We start from the raw sequence: 20,339 nt of genomic DNA, 5'->3' as shown, positions 1-20,339 counted from the left end.
CTACCTGTGGGCTGTAGCTGTCTGTCTGTAGTCCCCTACCTGTGGGCTGTAGCTGTCTGTCTGTAGTCTCCTACCTGTGGGCTGTAGCTGTCTGTCTGTAGTCTCCTACCTGTGGCCTAAAGCTGTCTGTCTGTAGTCTCCTACCTGTGGCTGTAGCTGTCTGTCTGTAGTCTCCTACCTGTGGCTGTTGCTGTCTGTATGTAGTCTCCTACCTGTGGGCTGTAGCTGTCTGTCTGTAGTCTCCTACCTGTGGCTGTAGCTGTCTGTATGTAGTCTCCTACCTGTGGGCTATAGCTGTCTGTCAGTAGTCTCCTACCTGTGGGCTGTAGCTGTCTGTCTGTAGTCTCCTACCTGTGGGCTGTAGCTGTCTGTAGTCTCCTACCTGTTGCTGTAGCTGTCTGTATGTAGTCTCCTACCTGTGGGCTGTAGCTGTCTGTCTATAGTCTCCTACCTGTGGGCTGTAGCTGTCTGTCTGTAGTCTCCTACCTGTGGGCTGTAGCTGTCTGTCTGTAGTCTCCTACCTGTGGGCTGTAGCTGTCTGTCTGTAGTCCCCTACCTGTGGGATGTAGCTGTCTGTCTGTAGTCTCCTACCTCTGGGCTGTAGCTGTCTGTCTGTAGTCCCCTACCTGTGGGCTGTAGCTGTCTGTCTGTAGTCTCCTACCTGTGGGCTGTAGCTGTCTGTCTGTAGTCTCCTACCTGTGGCCTAAAGCTGTCTGTCTGTAGTCTCCTACCTGTGGCTGTAGCTGTCTGTATGTAGTCTCCTACCTGTGGCTGTAGCTGTCTGTCTGTTGCCTCCTACCTGTGGGCTGTAGCTGTCTGTCTGTAGTCTCCTACCTGTGGGCTGTAGCTGTCTGTCTGTGGTGTCCTACCTGTGGGCTGTAGCTGTCTGTCTGTAGTCTCCTACCTGTCGCTGTAGCTGTCTGTCTGTAGCCTCCTACCTGTGGGCTGTAGCTGTCTGTCTGTAGTCCCCTACCTGTGGGCTGTAGCTGTCTGTCTGTAGTCCCCTACCCGTGGGCTGTAGCTGTCTGTCTGTAGTCCCCTACCTGTGGCTGTAGCTGTCTGTCTGCAGTCCCCTACCTGTGGCTGTAGCTGTCTGTCTGTAGTCTCCTACCTGTGGGCTGTAGCTGTCTGTCTGTAGTCTCCTACCTGTGGCTGTAGCTGTCTGTCTGTAGTCCCCTACCTGTGGGCTGTAGCTGTCTGTCTGTAGTCTCCTACCTGTGGGCTGTAGCTGTCTGTCAGTAGTCTCCTACCTGTGGGCTGTAGCTGTCTGTCTGTAGTCTCCTATCTGTGGGCTGTAGCTGTCTGTCTGTAGCCTCCTACCTGTGGGCTGTAGCTGTCTGTCTGTAGTCTCCTACCCGTGGGCTGTAGCTGTCTGTCTGTAGCCTCCTACCTGTGGCTGTAGCTGTCTGTCTGTAGTCTCCTACCTGTGGCTATAGCTGTCTGTCTGTAGTCCCCTACCTGTGGGCTGTAGCTGTCTGTCAGTAGTCTCCTACCTGTGGGCTGTAGCTGTCTGTCTGTAGTCTCCTACCTGTGGGCTGTAGCTGTCTGTCTGTAGCCTCCTACCTGTGGGCTGTAGCTGTCTGTCTGTAGTCTCCTACCTGTGGCTGTAGCTGTATGTAGTCTCCTACCTGTGGGCTGTAGCTGTCTGTCAGTAGTCTCCTACCTGTGGCCTATAGCTGTCTGTCTGTAGTCTCCTACCTGTGGCTGTAGTTGTCTGTCTGTAGTCTCCTACCTGTGGCTATAGCTGTCTGTCTGTAGTCTCCTACCTGTGGCTGTAGCTGTCTGTCTGTAGTCTCCTACCTGTGGGCTGTAGCTGTCTGTCTGTAGTCCCCTACCTGTGGGCTGTAGCTGTCTGTCTGTAGTCTCCTACCTGTGGGCTGTAGCTGTCTGTAGTCTCCTACCTGTGGCTGTAGCTGTCTGTCTGTAGGCTCCTACCTGTGGGCTGTAGCTGTCTGTAGTCTCCTACCTGTGGGCTGTAGCTGTCTGTCTGTAGTCTCCTACCTGTGGGCTGTAGCTGTCTGTAGTCTCCTACCTGTGGGCTGTAGCTGTCTGTCTGTAGTCTCCTACCTGTGGGCTGTAGCTGTCTGTAGTCTCCTACCTGTGGGCTGTAGCTGTCTGTCTGTAGTCTCCTACCTGTGGGCTGTAGCTGTCTGTAGTCTCCTACCTGTGGGCTGTAGCTGTCTGTCTGTAGCCTCCTACCTGTGGGCTGTAGCTGTCTGTAGGCTCCTACCTGTGGGATGTAGCTGTCTGTCTGTAGTCTCCTACCTGTGGGCTGTAGCTGTCTGTCTGTAGTCTCCTACCTGTGGCTGTAGCTGTCTGTCTGTAGTCTCCTACCTGTGGGCTGTAGCTGTCTGTCTGTAGTCTCCTACCTGTGGCTATAGCTGTCTGTCTGTAGTCTCCTACCTGTGGCTGTAGCTGTCTGTCTGTAGTCTCCTACCTGTGGGCTGTAGCTGTCTGTCTGTAGTCCCCTACCTGTGGGCTGTAGCTGTCTGTCTGTAGTCTCCTACCTGTGGGCTGTAGCTGTCTGTAGTCTCCTACCTGTGGCTGTAGCTGTCTGTCTGTAGTCTCCTACCTGTGGCTGTAGCTGTCTGTATGTAGTCTCCTACCTGTGGCTGTAGCTGTCTGTCTGTAGTCTCCTACCTGTGGGCTGTAGCTGTCTGTAGTCTCCTACCTGTGGCTGTAGCTGTCTGTCTGTAGTCTCCTACCTGTGGCTGTAGCTGTCTGTATGTAGTCTCCTACCTGTGGCTGTAGCTGTCTGTAGTCTCCTACCTGTGGGCTGTAGTTGTCTGTCTGTAGTCTCCTACCTGTGGCTGTAGTTGTCTGTATGTAGTCTCCTACCTGTGGGATGTAGCTGTCTGTATTTAGTCTCCTACCTGTGGCTGTAGCTGTCTGTATGTAGTCTCCTACCTGTGGCTGTAGCTGTCTGTCTGTAGTCTCCTACCTGTGGCTGTAGCTGTATGTAGTCTCCTACCTGTGGGCTGTAGCTGTCTGTCTGTAGTCTCCTACCTGTGGGCTGTAGCTGTCTGTCAGTAGTCTCCTACCTGTGGCCTATAGCTGTCTGTCTGTAGTTTCCTACCTGTGTCTGTAGCTGTTTGTCTGTAGCCTCCTACCTGTGGCTATAGCTGCCTGTCAGTAGTCCCCTACCTGTGGGCTGTAGCTGTCTGTCTGTAGTCTCCTACCTGTGGCTGTAGGTGTCTGTCTGTAGTCTCCTACCTGTGGCTGTAGCTGTCTGTATGTAGTCTCCTACCTGTGGGCTGTAGCTGTATGTCTGTAGTCTCCTACCTGTGGCTGTAGCTGTCTGTCTGTAGTCTCCTACCTGTGGGCTGTAGCTGTCTGTCTGTAGTCTCCTACCTGTGGGCTGTAGTTGTTTCAGCAGGTTCCTAACAGAGGTCTTCTTCTCCTCAGTAGGAAAGCTCAGAGTCTCGTTGTCCAGCAGCTTCAGCAGAATGTTGAGCTCCGTCACCAGGACATCCATCGCTAAGGAAGGGGTTGAAGGTTAGAGGTCAGGGAGGGAGAGGACAGAGATCAATCGACCCAGACTAAACAACTTTCTGTTTCTGTCAACAAATATAGACACGTACGCATACCCATTCATCCCTCTCACTCTCTCTCTCTGGTCTATCTCTGTCTCCCCTCATCTCTGTCTTAGTCTCTCCCCCCATCTCTCTCTCTGGTCTATCTCTGTCTCCCCTCATCTCTGTCTTAGTCTCTCCCCCCCATCTCTCTGTCTCCCCTCATCTCTGTCTTAGTCTCTCCTCCCCATCTCTCTGTCTCCCTCATCTCTGTCTTAGTCTCTCCCCCATCTCTCTATCTCCCTCATCTCTGTCTTAGTCTCTCCCCCCATCTATCTGTCTCCCCTCATCTCTGTCTCCCTCATCTCTGTCTTAGTCTCCCCCCATCTCTCTGTCTCCCCTCATCTCTGTCTTAGTCTCTCCCCCCCATCTCTCTGTCTCCCTCATCTCTGTCTTAGTCTCCCCCATCTCTCTGTCTCTCCTCATCTCTGTCTTAGTCTCTCCCCCATCTCTCTGTCTCCCCTCATCTCTGTCTTAGTCTCTCCCCCATCTCTCTGTCTCCCCTCATCTCTGTCTTAGTCTCTCCCCCCATCTCTCTGTCTCCCCTCATCTCTCTCTTAGTCTCTCCCCCCATCTCTCTGTCTCCCTCATCTCTGTCTTAGTCTCTCCCCCCATCTCTCTGTCTCTCCTCATCTCTGTCTTAGTCTCTCCCCCCATCTCTCTGTCTCCCCTCATCTCTGTCTTAGTCTCTCCCCCATCTCTCTGTCTCCCCTCATCTCTCTCTTAGTCTCTCCGCCCCATCTCTGTCTCCCCTCATCTCTGTCTCCCTCATCTCTGTCTTAGTCTCTCCCCCATCTCTCTGTCTCCCCTCATCTCTGTCTCCCCTCATCTCTGTCTTAGTCTCTCCCCCCATCTCTCTGTCTCCCTCATCTCTGTCTCCCCTCATCTCTGTCTCCCCTCATCTCTGTCTTAGTCTCTCCCCCCATTTCTCTGTCACCCCTCATCTCTGTCTTAGTCTCTCCCCCCATCTCTCTGTCTCCCCTCATCTCTGTCTTAGTCTCTCCCCTCATCTCTGTCTCCCCTCATCTCTGTCTCCCCTCATCTCTGTCTTAGTCTCTCCCCCATCTCTCTGTCTCCCCTCATCTCTGTCTTAGTCTCCCCCCCATCTCTCTCTCTGGTCTATCTCTGTCTCCCCTCATCTCTGTCTTAGTCTCTCCCCCCATCTCTCTGTCTCCCTCATCTCTGTCTCCCTCATCTCTTTCTTAGTCTCTCCCCCCATCTCTGTCACCCCTCATCTCTGTCTTAGTCTCCCCCATCTCTCTGTCTCCCTCATCTCTGTCTTAGTCTCTCCCCTCATCTCTGTCTCCCTCATCTCTGTCTCCCTCATCTCTGTCTTAGTCTCTCCCCCATCTCTCTGTCTCCCCTCATCTCTGTCTTAGTCTCACCCCTCATCTCTGTCTCCCCTCATCTCTGTCTTAGTCTCTCCCCCCATCTCTCTGTCTCCCTCATCTCTGTCTTAGTCTCTCCCCCTCATCTCTGTCTCCCCTCATCTCTGTCTCCCCTCATCTCTGTCTTAGTCTCTCCCCCATCTCTCTGTCTCCCCTCATCTCTGTCTTAGTCTCTCCCCCATCTCTCTCTCTGGTCTATCTCTGTCTCCCCTCATCTCTGTCTTAGTCTCTCCCCCCATCTCTCTGTCTCCCCTCATCTCTGTCTCCCCTCATCTCTTTCTTAGTCTCTCCCCCCATCTCTCTGTCACCCCTCATCTCTGTCTTAGTCTCTCCCCCCATCTCTCTGTCTCCCCTCATCTCTGTCTTAGTCTCTCCCCCTCATCTCTGTCTCCCCTCATCTCTGTCTCCCCTCATCTCTGTCTTAGTCTCTCCCCCATCTCTCTGTCTCCCCTCATCTCTGTCTTAGTCTCACCCCCTCATCTCTGTCTCCCCTCATCTCTGTCTTAGTCTCTCCCCCATCTCTCTGTCTCCCTCATCTCTGTCTTAGTCTCTCCCCCCATCTCTCTGTCTCCCCTCATCTCTGTCTTAGTCTCTCCCCCCATCTCTCTGTCTCCCCTCATCTCTGTCTCCCCTCATCTCTGTCTTTGCCCCCCCCCCCATCTCTCTGTCTCTCTCAGGGGTTGGGGAAACCCAGTACTGCACTTACATACATCCAATACGTAGATACATAACATCGTGGTGTTTATGAAGTCAGCTTTTTAGGAGTATATAATTCAGATGTTGGTGTGCGAGGTGGGACTAGGCCGCTCCCTGTTTTCAGAACCCTAAGCTCTGCAAGCAGGTTTATGCTCCTGAGAGCAGGTCTGTGAACTGTGTGTGTGGGTGCGTATTTGTGTGTTTGTGTGTGTATGTGTGCATGTGTGTCGGTGTGTGTGTGTCTGTGTGATCGTGAATCATATGGAGCCTGAACCGACAGACACAGTGACCTAGACTAACCATGAGCTCAATTTACAGCCCTACCCCAGCTCCCTCTCTCTCTCTCTCTCTCTCTGGTCCATCTCTTTCTCCACTTCTCTCTCTCTCAATTCAATTTCAATTCAATTTCAATTTTCAATATAAGGGCTGTATTGGCATGGGAAGCATATGTTTACATTGCCAAAGTGAATTAAACAATAATAAAACATAACAGTAAACATGACACTCACAGAAGTACATTACACTCACAGAAGTACATTATACTCACAGAAGTACATTACACTCACAGAAGCACATTACACTCCCAGAAGTACATTACACTCACAGAAGTACATTACACTCACAGAAGTACATTACACTCACGGAAGTACATTACACTCACAGAAGTACATTACACTCCCAGAAGTACATTACACTCCCAGAAGTACATTACACTCCCAGAAGTACATTACACTCACAGAAGTACATTACACTCCCAGAAGTACATTACACTCACAGAAGTACATTACACTCCCAGAAGTACATTACACTCACAGAAGTACATTACACTCACATAAGTACATTACACTCACGGAAGTACATTACACTCCCAGAAGTACATTACACTCCCAGAAGTACATTGCACTCACAGAAGTACATTACACTCACAGAAGTACATTACACTCACGGAAGTACATTACACTCACAGAAGTACATTACACTCACAGAAGTACATTACACTCCCAGAAGTACATTACACTCACAGAAGTACATTACACTCACAGAAGTACATTACACTCCCAGAAGTACATTACACTCACATAAGTACATTACACTCACGGAAGTACATTACACTCACAGAAGTACATTACACTCCCAGAAGTACATTACACTCACAGAAGTACATTACACTCACAGAAGTACATTACACTCCTAGAAGTACATTACACTCACAGAAGTACATTACACTCACAGAAGTACATTACACTCACAGAAGTACATTACACTCACATAAGTACATTACACTCCCGGAAGTACATTACACTCCCGGAAGTACATTACACTCCCAGAAGTACATTACACTCCCAGAAGTACATTACACTCCTAGAAGTACATTACACTCACAGAAGTACATTACACTCCCAGAAGTACATTACACTCACAGAAGTACATTACACTCACAGAAATACATTACACTCACAGAAGTACATTACACTCCCAGAAGTACATTACACTCACAGAAGTACATTACACTCACAGAAGTACATTACACTCACATAAGTACATTACACTCCCGGAAGTACATTACACTCCCGGAAGTACATTACACTCCCAGAAGTACATTACACTCCCAGAAGTACATTACACTCACATAAGTACATTACACTCCCGGAAGTACATTACACTCCCGGAAGTACATTACACTCCCAGAAGTACATTACACTCCCAGAAGTACATTACACTCCTAGAAGTACATTACACTCACGGAAGTACATTGCACTCACAGAAGTACATTACACTCACAGAAGTACATTACACTCACAGAAGTACATTACACTCCCAGAAGTACATTACACTCCCAGAAGTACATTACACTCCCAGAAGTACATTACACTCACATAAGTACATTACACTCCCGGAAGTACATTACACTCCCAGAAGTACATTACACTCCCAGAAGTACATTACACTCCTAGAAGTACATTACACTCACGGAAGTACATTGCACTCACAGAAGTACATTACACTCACAGAAGTACATTACACTCACGGAAGTACATTACACTCACAGAAGTACATTACACTCACAGAAGTACATTACACTCCCAGAAGTACATTACACTCACAGAAGTACATTACACTCACAGAAGTACATTTACACATTCACCAGAAGTACATTACACTCACAGAAGTACATTACACTCACAGAAGTACATTACACTCCCAGAAGTACATTACACTCACAGAAGTACATTACACTCACAGAAGTACATTACACTCCCAGAAGTACATTACACTACATTACACTCACATAAGTACATTACACTCACGGAAGTACATTACACTCACAGAAGTACATTACACTCCCAGAAGTACATTACACTCACAGAAGTACATTACACTCACAGAAGTACATTACACTCCTAGAAGTACATTACACTCACAGAAGTACATTACACTCACAGAAGTACATTACACTCCCAGAAGTACATTACACTCACAGAAGTACATTACACTCACAGAAGTACATTACACTCCCGGAAGTACATTACACTCCCGGAAGTACATTACACTCACAGAAGTACATTACACTCCCAGAAGTACATTACACTCACAGAAGTACATCACACTCACAGAAGTACATTACACTCCTAGAAGTACATTACACTCACAGAAGTACATTACACTCACAGAAGTACATTACACTCCCAGAAGTACATTACACTCACAGAAGTACATTACACTCACAGAAGTACATTACACTCACAGAAGTACATTACACTCACATAAGTACATTACACTCACGGAAGTACATTACACTCCCAGAAGTACATTACACTCCCAGAAGTACATTGCACTCACAGAAGTACATTACACTCACAGAAGTACATTACACTCACGGAAGTACATTACACTCACAGAAGTACATTACACTCACAGAAGTACATTACACTCCCAGAAGTACATTACACTCACAGAAGTACATTACACTCACAGAAGTACATTACACTCCCAGAAGTACATTACACTCACATAAGTACATTACACTCACGGAAGTACATTACACTCACAGAAGTACATTACACTCCCAGAAGTACATTACACTCACAGAAGTACATTACACTCACAGAAGTACATTACACTCCTAGAAGTACATTACACTCACAGAAGTACATTACACTCACAGAAGTACATTACACTCCCAGAAGTACATTACACTCACAGAAGTACATTACACTCACAGAAGTACATTACACTCACATAAGTACATTACACTCCCGGAAGTACATTACACTCCCGGAAGTACATTACACTCCCAGAAGTACATTACACTCCCAGAAGTACATTACACTCCTAGAAGTACATTACACTCACGGAAGTACATTGCACTCACAGAAGTACATTACACTCACAGAAGTACATTACACTCACGGAAGTACATTACACTCACAGAAGTACATTACACTCCCAGAAGTACATTACACTCCCAGAAGTACATTACACTCCCAGAAGTACATTACACTCACATAAGTACATTACACTCCCGGAAGTACATTACACTCCCGGAAGTACATTACACTCCCAGAAGTACATTACACTCCCAGAAGTACATTACACTCCTAGAAGTACATTACACTCACGGAAGTACATTGCACTCACAGAAGTACATTACACTCACAGAAGTACATTACACTCACGGAAGTACATTACACTCACAGAAGTACATTACACTCCCAGAAGTACATTACACTCACAGAAGTACATTACACTCACAGAAGTACATTACACTCCCAGAAGTACATTACACTCCCAGAAGTACATTACACTCCCAGAAGTACATTACACTCACAGAAGTACATTACACTCCCAGAAGTACATTACACTCACAGAAGTACATTACACTCACAGAAGTACATTACACTCCCAGAAGTACATTACACTCACATAAGTACATTACACTCACGGAAGTACATTACACTCACAGAAGTACATTACACTCACAGAAGTACATTACACTCCCAGAAGTACATTACACTCACAGAAGTACATTACACTCACAGAAGTACATTACACTCCCGGAAGTACATTACACTCCCGGAAGTACATTACACTCACAGAAGTACATTACACTCCCAGAAGTACATTACACTCACAGAAGTACATCACACTCACAGAAGTACATTACACTCCTAGAAGTACATTACACTCACAGAAGTACATTACACTCACAGAAGTACATTACACTCCCGGAAGTACATTACACTCACAGAAGTACATTACACTCACAGAAGTACATTACACTCACAGAAGTACATTACACTCACATAAGTACATTACACTCACGGAAGTACATTACACTCCCAGAAGTACATTACACTCCCAGAAGTACATTGCACTCACAGAAGTACATTACACTCACAGAAGTACATTACACTCACGGAAGTACATTACACTCACAGAAGTACATTACACTCACAGAAGTACATTACACTCCCAGAAGTACATTACACTCACAGAAGTACATTACACTCACAGAAGTACATTACACTCCCAGAAGTACATTACACTCACATAAGTACATTACACTCACGGAAGTACATTACACTCACAGAAGTACATTACACTCCCAGAAGTACATTACACTCACAGAAGTACATTACACTCACAGAAGTACATTACACTCCTAGAAGTACATTACACTCACAGAAGTACATTACACTCACAGAAGTACATTACACTCCCAGAAGTACATTACACTCACAGAAGTACATTACACTCACAGAAGTACATTACACTCACATAAGTACATTACACTCCCGGAAGTACATTACACTCCCGGAAGTACATTACACTCCCAGAAGTACATTACACTCCTAGAAGTACATTACACTCACGGAAGTACATTACACTCACAGAAGTACATTACACTCACAGAAGTACATTACACTCACAGAAGTACATTACACTCACAGAAATTCATTACACTCACAGAAGTACATTACACTCCCAGAAGTACATTACACTCACAGAAGTACATTACACTCACAGAAGTACATTACACTCACATAAGTACATTACACTCCCGGAAGTACATTACACTCCCGGAAGTACATTACACTCCCAGAAGTACATTACACTCCCAGAAGTACATTACACTCACGGAAGTACATTACACTCCCAGAAGTACATTACACTCACAGAAGTACATTACACTCACAGAAGTACATTACACTCACATAAGTACATTACACTCACAGAAATACATTACACTCACAGAAGTACATTACACTCCCAGAAGTACATTACACTCACAGAAGTACATTACACTCACAGAAGTACATTACATTCACAGAAGTTCCAAAAGAATAAAGACATTTCATATGATGTGTATATACAGTGTTGTAATGATTTGCAAATAGTTACAGTACAAAAGGGAAAATAAATAAACATAAATATGGGTTGTATTGACAATGGTGTTTGTTCTTCACTGGTTGACCTTTTCTTGTGACAACAGGTCACACATTTTTCTATGATGGCACATGATGGTGCTATGATGGCACACTGTGGTATTTCACCCAGTAGATATGGGAGTTTATTCAAATTGGGTTTAGGGCCAAATACCATTCTAGTTTGCTCTGTTTTTTTGTTAATTCTTTCCAATGTGTCAAGTAAGTATCTTTTTGTTTTCTCATGATTTGGTTGGGTCTAATTGTGCTGCTGTCTGGGGCTCTGTGGGGTGTGTTTGTGTTTGTGAACAGAGCCTCAGGACTAGCTAGCTTAGGGGATTCTTCTCCAGGTTTATCTCTCTGGTTTGGGAATCGCTTTCTTTTAGGTGGTTGTAGAATTTAACGTCTCTTTTCTGGATTTGGATTGATATTTTATGTTGTACACTGAGGATATTTCTGCAGAATCCTTCATGTAGAGTCTCAATTTGGTGTTTGTCCCATTTTGTGAATTCTTGGTTGGTGAGTGGACCCCAGAACCATAAAGGGCAATGGGTTCTCCCTCCCTCCCTCTCTCTCTCTCTCTCTCTCTCTCTCTCTCTCTCTCTCTCTCTCTCCCTCCCCCCTTCTCTCTCTCTCTCTCTCTCTCTCTCTCTCTCTCTCTCTCTCTCTCTCTCTCGCTCTCTCTCTGTCTCTCTCTCGCTCTCTCTCTCTCTCTGTCTCTCTCTCTCTGTCTCTCTCTCTCTCTCTCTCTCTCTCTCTCTCTCTCTCTCTCTCTCTCTCTCTCTCTCTCTCTCTCCTCTCTCTCTCTCTCTCTCTCTCTCTATGGGGTAGTGGAAACCCAGATGTCCATACAATGGCTGTGAGAAACAGTGGTCTAGGCCAAGACATCTCTCCCCCTCTCCTCACACACAGTGGAGTAAATAGGCGTGATGTGCCTGAACTGATTTGATATGCCAGCTACTCAGACAATGTGTGAGGATGTCCATGTTTCATTAAGATGGAAGAGAATCGGATTGGTAGAGAAGCAAGCTGTTACATATACACACACACACACACACGCATGCCCACACACACACGCATGCCCACACATACACGCATGCCCACACACACACGCATGCCCACACACACACGCATGCCCACACACACACGCATGCCCACACACACATGCATGCCCACACACACAAGCATGCCCACAAACACGCATGCCAACAGACGCATGCCTACACTCATACTCTCTGACCAGTTGTTCTCTGCAGATATATATGATAATTGCCTGGCAGTAGGTTGTTAAGTCCAGAGGAGGGCCCACATCAGAAAACCAGTCTTCAGTAAGGGAGCAACACTGTTCAGACACACAAAAGACACAAACACTCACACACACACGGCCGGTCAGTTTTCTCTGGTTTCTCATTGGTGATTATAAAATGGTTGGTTCAATCCCTGAATGCTGATTGGCTGACAGACCGTATGCCATGGGTGTGACTAAACATGTATTTTTACAGCTCTTATTACATTGGTAAACAGTTATAATAGCAATAAGGCACCTCAGGGGTTTGTGGTATATGACCAATATACCACGACTAAGTACTGTGTCCTAAGAACAGCCCTTAGCCGTGGTATATTGGCCATATACCACACATCCCCCGCCGTATTGCTTAGTTATATCATGATTACTCGCTCTGTGTCCCAAAATGCTAAATATCCTTTATGTAGTGCACTACTTCTGAACAGAGTCCTATGGGTTCTGGTAAAACATAGTGCACTACTTCTGAACAGAGTCCTTTGGGTCCTGGTAAAACATAGTGCACTACTTCTGACCAGAGTCCTATGGGTTCTGGTAAAACATAGTGCACTACTTCTGAACAGAGTCCTATGGGTTCTGGTAACACATAGTGCACTACTTCTGAACAGAGTCCTATGGGTTTTGGTAAAACATAGTGCACTACTTCTGACCAGAGTCCTATGGGTTCTGGTAAAACATAGTGCACTACTTGTGAACAGAGTCCTATGGGTTCTGGTAAAACATAGTGCACTACTTCTGAACAGAGACCTATGGATCCTGGGAAAACATAGTGCGCTACTTCTGAACAGAGTCCTATGGGTTCTGGTAAAACATAGTGCACTACTTCTGAACAGAGTCCTATGGGTTCTGGTAAAACATAGTGCACTACTTCTGAACAGAGTCCTATGGGTCCTGGGAAAACATAGTGCACTACTTCTGAACAGAGTCCTATGGGTTCTGGTAAAACATAGTGTACTACTTCTGAACAGAGTCCTATGGGTTCTGGTAACACATAGTGCACTACTTCTGAACAGAGTCCTATGGGTTCTGGTAACACATAGTGCACTACTTCTGAACAGAGTCCTATGGGTTCTGGTAAAACATAGTGCACTACTTCTGAACAGAGTCCTATGGGTCCTGGTAAAACATAGTGCACTACTTCTGAACAGAGTCCTATGGGTTCTGGTAACACATAGTGCACTACTTCTGAACAGAGTCCTATGGGTTCTGGTAACACATAGTGCACTACTTCTGAACAGAGTCCTATGGGTCCTGGTAAAACATAGTGCACTACTTCTGAACAGAGTCCTATGGGTTCTGGTAACACATAGTGCACTATTTCTGAACAGAGTCCTATGGGTCCTGGTAAAACATAGTGCACTACTTCTGAACAGAGTCCTATGGGTCAGACCGTATGGGTATGACTAAACATGTATTTTTACTGCTCTTGTTACATTGGTGAACCTGGTCCGGGTATCCTGGAAGGATATGGCCTCATCCCGTCAGTAGAAGATTCCTGGTTGCTCTATAAAAGTGCTTTCCTTACCATCTTAAATAAGCCCCATTCACAAAATGGAGAACGGAGAGCAGATATAATCCTTGGTTCACCCCAGACTTGACTGCCCTTGACCAGTAAAAAAACATCCTGTGACGTTCTGCATTAGCATCGAATAGCCCCGGCGAAATGCAACTTTTCAAAGAAGTCAGGAACCAATATACTCAGTCAGTTAGGAAAGCAAGGACAAGCTTTTTCAAACAGAAATTTGCATCCTGTAAGCACTAATTCCAAAATGTTTTGGGACACTGTAAAGTCCATGGAGAATAAGAGTACTTCCTCCCAGCTGCCCACTGCTCTGAGGCTAGGAAACATTGTCACCACCAATACATCTAAGATAATTGATCATTTCAATAAGCATTTTTCTATTGGCTGGCCATGCTTTCCACCTGACTACCCCTACCCCTACCTCTACCCCGGGCAAACATCTCAGCACCCCCTGCAGCAACTTGCACAAGCCCCTCATTCTCCTTCACCCAAATCCAGACAGCTGATGTTCTGAAAGAGCGGCAAAAGAGCGACAAGACCCTGTCGTTCTCAACTAACATCAAGGCGGTGGCCCGTTCCTGTAGGTTCATGCTCTACAACATCCGCAGAGTACGACCCTGCCTCACACAGGAAGCGGCGCAGGTCCTAATCCAGGCACTTGTCATCTCCCGTCTGGATTACTGCAACTCGCTGTTGGCTGGGCTCTCTGCCTGTGCCATTAAACCCCTACAACTCATCCAGAACGCCGCAGCCCGTCTGGTGTTCAACCTTCCCAAGTTCTCTCACGTCACCCCGCTCCTCCGCTCTCTCCACTGGCTTCCAGTTGAAGCTCGCATCCGCTACAAGACCATGGTGCTTGCCTACGGAGCTGTGAGGGGAACGGCACCTCAGTACCTCCAGGCTCTGATCAGGCCCTACACCCAAACAAGGGCACTGCGTTCATCCACCTCTGGCCTGCTCGCCTCCCTACCACTGAGGAAGTACAGTTCCCGCTCAGCCCAGTCAAAACTGTTCGCTGCTCTGGCCCCCCAATGGTGGAACAAACTCCCTCACGACGCCAGGACAGCGGAGTCAATCACCACCTTCCGGAGACACCTGAAACCCCACCTCTTTAAGGAATACCTAGGATAGGATAAAGTAATCCTTCTCCCCCCCTTAAAAGACCTAGATGCACTATTGTAAAGTGGCTGTTCCACTGGATGTCATAAGGTGAAAGCACCGATTTGTAAGTCGCTCTGGATAAGAGCGTCTGCTAAATGACTTAAATGTAAAATGTAAATGTAAAATCTGGATCCCTACAAATCAGCTGGGCTAGACAATCTGGACCCTCTCTTTCTAAAATGACCTGCCGAAATTGTTGCAACCCCTATTACTGGCCTATTCAACCTCTCTTTCGTATCGTCTGAGATCCCCAAAGATTGGAAAGCTGCCGCGGTCATCCCCCTCTTCAAAGGGGAGATACTCTAGACCCAAACTGTTATAGACCTATATCCATCCTGCCCTGCCTTTCTAAAATCTTCAAAAGTCAAGTTAACAAACAGATCATTTTGAATCCCACCGTACCTTCTCCACTATGCAATCTGGTTTCCACGCTGGTCATGGGTACACCTCAGCCATGCTCAACGTCCTAAACAATATCATAACCGCCATCGATAAAAGACAGTACTGTGCAGCCATCTTCATCGACCTGGCCAAGGCTTTCGACTCAATCACTGTATTCTTATCGGCAGACTCAATAGCCTTGGCTTCTCAAATGGCTGCCTCGCCTGGTTCACAAATACTCCTCAGATAGAGTTCAATGTGTCAAATCGGAGGGCCTGTTGTCTGGACCTCTGGCAGTCTCTATGGGGGTGCCACAGGGTTCAATTCTAGGGCCGACTCTTTTCTCTGTATATATCAATGATGTCACACTTGCTGCTGGTGATTCTCTGATCCACCTCTACGCAGACGACACCATTCTGTATGCATCTGGCCTTTCTTTGGACACTGTGCTAACATACCTCCAAACGAGCGTCAATGCCAAACAACATTCCTTCCAAGGCCTCCAACTGCTTTTAAATGCCAGTAAAACTAAGTGCATGCTCTTTAACCGATTGCTGCCCGAAACCGTCCCGCCCGACTAGCATCACTACTCTGGACGGTTCTGACTTATGTGGACAACTATAAATACCTAGGTGTCTGGTTAGACTGTAAACTCTACTTCCAGACTCACATTAAGCATCTCCAATCCCAAATAAAATTTAGAATCGGCTTCCTATTTCGCAACAAAGCTTCCTTCACTCATGCTGCCAAACATACCCTTGTAAAACTGACTATCCTACCGATCCTTGACTTTGGCGATGTCATTTACAAAATAGCCTCCAACACTCTACTCAGCAAACTGGATGTAGTCTATCACAGTGCCATCCGTTTTGTCACCAAAGCCCCATATACTACCCACCACTACGACCTGTATGCTCTTGTTGGCTGGCCCTCACTACATATTTGTCGCCAAACCCACTGGCTCGAGGTCATCTATAACTCTTTGCTAGGTAAAGCCCCGCCTTATCTCAGCTCACTGGTCTCCATAGCAACATCCACCCGTAGCACGCACTCCAGCAGGTATATTGCACTGGTCATCCCCAAAGCCAACACTTCCTTTGGCCGTCTTACCTTCCAGTTCTCTGCTGCCAATGACTGGAATGAATTGCAAAAATCAATCTGGAGTCTTATATCTCCCTCTCTAACTTTAAGCATCAGCTGTCAGAGCAGCTTACCGATCAATGTACCTGTACACATCCAGTCTGTAAATAGCCCACCCAACTACCTCATCCCCATATTGTTACTTATCCTCTTGCACTTTTGCACCCCAGTATCTCTACTTGCACATCATCATCTGCACATCTATCACTCCAGTGTTATTGCTAAATTGCAATTATTTTGTCTCTATGGCCTATTTATTGCCTTACCTCCCTACTCTTCTACATTTGCACACACTGTACATAGATTTCTCTATTGTGTTATTGGCTGTATGTTTGTTTATGTGTAACTCTGTGTTGTTGTTTTTGTCCCACTGCTTTTCTTTATCTTGGCCAGGTCACAGTTGTAAATGAGAACTTGTTCTCAACTGGCCTACCTGGTTAAATAAAGGTGAAATCTAGCAAAGTCTATGGCTGTCTGGAGTGGTTCTCAATCAGAGGCAGGTGTGTATCGTTGTCTCTGATTGGGAACCATATTTAGGCAGCCATATTCTTTGAGTGTTTTGTGGGTGATTGTTCCTGTCTTTGTGTTTGCACCAGATAGGGCTGTTTCGGTTTTCACATTTCATTATTTTGTAGTTTCTTTATGTATAGTTTTTTCCTTCATTAAAATAGCATGAATCATCATCACGCTGCATTTTGGTCCGACTCTCCTTCACCACAAGAAAGCCGTTACAACCAGGGCACCTCAGTAGTGAAACAGATTTAGTTCCTGAACCAGGGCACCTCAGCAGTGAAACAGATTAAGTTCCTGAACCAGGGCATCTCAGCAGTGAAACCAATTGAGTTCCTGAACCAGGGCACCTCAGCAGTGAAACCAATTGAGTTCCTGAACCAGGGCATCTCAGCAGTGAAACAGATTGAGTTCCTGAACCAGGGCATCTCAGCAGTGAAACAGATTGGGTTCCTAAACCAGGGCACCTCAGCAGTGAAACAGATTAAGTTCCTGAACCAGGGGGACTCAGCAGTGAAACAGATTAAGTTCCTGAACCAGGGCATCTCAGCAGGTAAACAGATTTAGTTCCTGAACCAGGGGCCTCAGCAGTGAAACAGATTAAAGTTCCTGAACCAGGGCATCTCAGCAGTGAAACAGATTGAGTTCCTGAACCAGGGGGACTCAGCAGTGAAACAGATTAAGTTCCTGAACCAGGGCACCTCAGCAGTGAAACAGATTTAGTTCCTGAACCAGGGGCCTCAGCAGTGAAACAGATTAAGTTCCTGAACCAGGGCATCTCAGCAGTGAAACAGATTGAGTTCCTGAACCAGGGGGACTCAGCAGTGAAACAGATTAAGTTCCTGAACCAGGGCACCTCAGCAGTGAAACAGATTTAGTTCCTGAACCAGGGCATCTCAGCAGTGAAACAGATTGAGTTCCTGAACCAGGGCATCTCAGCAGTGAAACAGATTTAGTTCCTGAACCAGGGCATCTCAGCAGTGAAACAGATTGAGTTCCTGAACCAGTGGGCCTCAACAGTGAAACACAAAGACACTATTTGTTAATGATACACCTCCTACAAGATACACACACTTCCTCACTCACTCCTCACAGCTGCAGGGCACGCCCACCAGTGTGTGTGTTTATGTATAGTCACCGAAAAAGGATTTGTTGAAATGCAGTCTCCCACCAAACAAAGAGAATCCTGCCCCAGTCCATGACCTATAGCTGGCCCAGGCAGGAAACATGGACCAAGTGGGGAGATAATATGGTCCAACGAGCTAACTGTGAAAAATAGGGAGGGAAATAAAGAGAGTGATAACATTTAAAAATATATATATTTTCAGGGAAAGAGAGAGAGAGAGCAAGAGCGAGAGGGAGGTAGGGATTAAAGAGATAGAGGGAAAGAGATGGAGAGAGAGAGAGCCTGCCAAGTCAACCAACCGCTTGTCTTTTCTGGGACTCACCCTCGATAGAGGAAGGGAAGTGAACTAATTCAAGGAGGGCGAGGGGGAGAGAGGGAGAGGGGGGAGAGAGAGAGAGAGAGAGAGAGAGAGAGAGAGAGAGAGAGAGAGAGAGAGCGAGAGAGAGAGCGAGAGGGAGAGAGAGAGAGAGAGAGAGAGAGAGCGAGAGAGAGAGAGAGAGCGCGAGAGAGAGAGCGAGAGAGAGAGAGAGAGAGAGAGAGAGAGAGAGCGAGCGAGAGAGAGAGAGAGAGAGAGAGAGAGAGGGCAGCAGCATGCTGGACAATATTTCCCAAAGGCCTTGTCATCAATCTTGTCAAATAACAACACTGTTTGCCAGTATAAGGAAGACCAACGAAGGAAAAACCCTTAATAACAGCACTAGCCTGAGAAAAAAGTCAGAATAAACTGCAATGCCAAGCATGAAGAACACCTCCCTATTTGAATACTCAGTGACCTATGTTATTACTACCCCATTATCAATCACATAAACCAACCAGGATGATCTCTCCACTGCCAGTTGGAGCTTGGTGTGGACTGTCTATCTGTCTGTTTGTCTGGATAAGTGTAACCGGTGTGAAATGGCTCGTTGATCTTCCTGTCCAGGTTGGCGCCCTCCACAGGTTTGTGCCGTGGGGGAGATCTTTGTGGGCTATACTCTCTCTCTCTCTCTCTCTCTCTCTCTCTCTCTCTCTCTCTCTCTCTCTCACTCTCTAAGGATCTGAGCCCTAGGACCATGCCACTGGACTAACTGGCCTGATGACTCCTTTCTGTCTCCAGTCCACCTGGTCGTGATGCTGCTCCAGTTTCAACTGTTCTGCCTGCGGCTATGGAACCCTGTCCTGTTCACCGGACGTGCTACCTGTCCCAGACCTGCTGTTTTAAACTCTCTAGAATACTCTGAATGATCGGCTATGAAAAGCCAACTGACATTTACTCCTGAGGTGCTGACCTGTTGCACCCTCGACAACCACTGTGATTATTATTATCTGACCCTGCTGGTCATCTATGAACATTTGAACATCTTGGCCATGTTCTGTTATAATCTCCACCATCCACAGCCAGAAGAGGACTGGCCACCTCTCATAGCCTGGATTCTCTCTAGGTTTCTTTCTAAGTTCCGGCCTTTCTAGGGAGTTTTTCCTAGGTGCATTTCTTACTGTTTGGGGTTTTAGGCTGGGTTTCTGTTCAGCACTTTGTGGCATCAACTGATGTAAGAAGGGCTTTATAAATACATATGATTGATTGATAGTTAGCGGGTGCGAGCTAATAGCATTTCAATTGGTGACGTCACTCACTCGGTGACCTTGAAGTTATTGTTTGCCTTGCTCTGCAAGAGCCGTGGCTTTTGTGGAGCGATGGGTAATGATGCCTCGTGGGAGGCAGTTGTTGATGTGTGCAGAGGGTCCCTGGTTCGAGCCCAGGTAGGGGTGAGGAGAGGGACGGAAGCAACACTGTTACATAAGGATAGAACCAGCATCAACTCAATCTGTTTCCCACCAATCCAAAGGATCACAATCCCTTAAATTTAGTTGCACCTGTGTGTGTGTGTGTGTGTGTGTGTGTGTGTGTGTGTGTGTGTGTGTGTGTGTGTGTGTGTGTGCGTGCGTGTGCATACAGTATGTGTGTGTGTACCCACGCCAAGACAAACAGAGAGGGGAGAGAGGTGTCCATGCATTCCACCCCAGGGGGTGTGTGTGTGTGTGTGTGTGTGTGTGTGTGTGTGTGTGTGTGTGTGTGTGTGCGTGCGTGTGCATACAGTATGTGTGTGTGTACCCACGCCAAGACAAACAGGGAG

The 20,339-nt window shown here is 46.6% G+C and overlaps 1 protein-coding gene across 1 annotated transcript in view; it reads right to left on the bottom strand.

Annotated features, from left to right (window-relative positions):
• The window catches only part of LOC115119126 (actin filament-associated protein 1-like 1), a 126,091-nt gene that overhangs the window by 45,953 nt on the left and 59,799 nt on the right, over nucleotides 1–20,339 (bottom strand). Inside the window, exon 2 of the mRNA XM_065018421.1 lies at nucleotides 3,352–3,477. Within this exon, the coding sequence (XP_064874493.1) occupies nucleotides 3,352–3,477 (126 nt within the window). The remainder of the gene's footprint in view (nucleotides 1–3,351; nucleotides 3,478–20,339) is intronic.

Source organism: Oncorhynchus nerka, linkage group LG5 (genome assembly GCF_034236695.1).
Source record: "Oncorhynchus nerka isolate Pitt River linkage group LG5, Oner_Uvic_2.0, whole genome shotgun sequence".
In the NCBI taxonomy this organism is placed as follows: Eukaryota; Metazoa; Chordata; class Actinopteri; order Salmoniformes; family Salmonidae; genus Oncorhynchus; species Oncorhynchus nerka.
The sequence above is the reverse complement of the archived record's forward strand: the minus strand, read 5'-3'. Positions and strand labels throughout refer to the sequence as shown.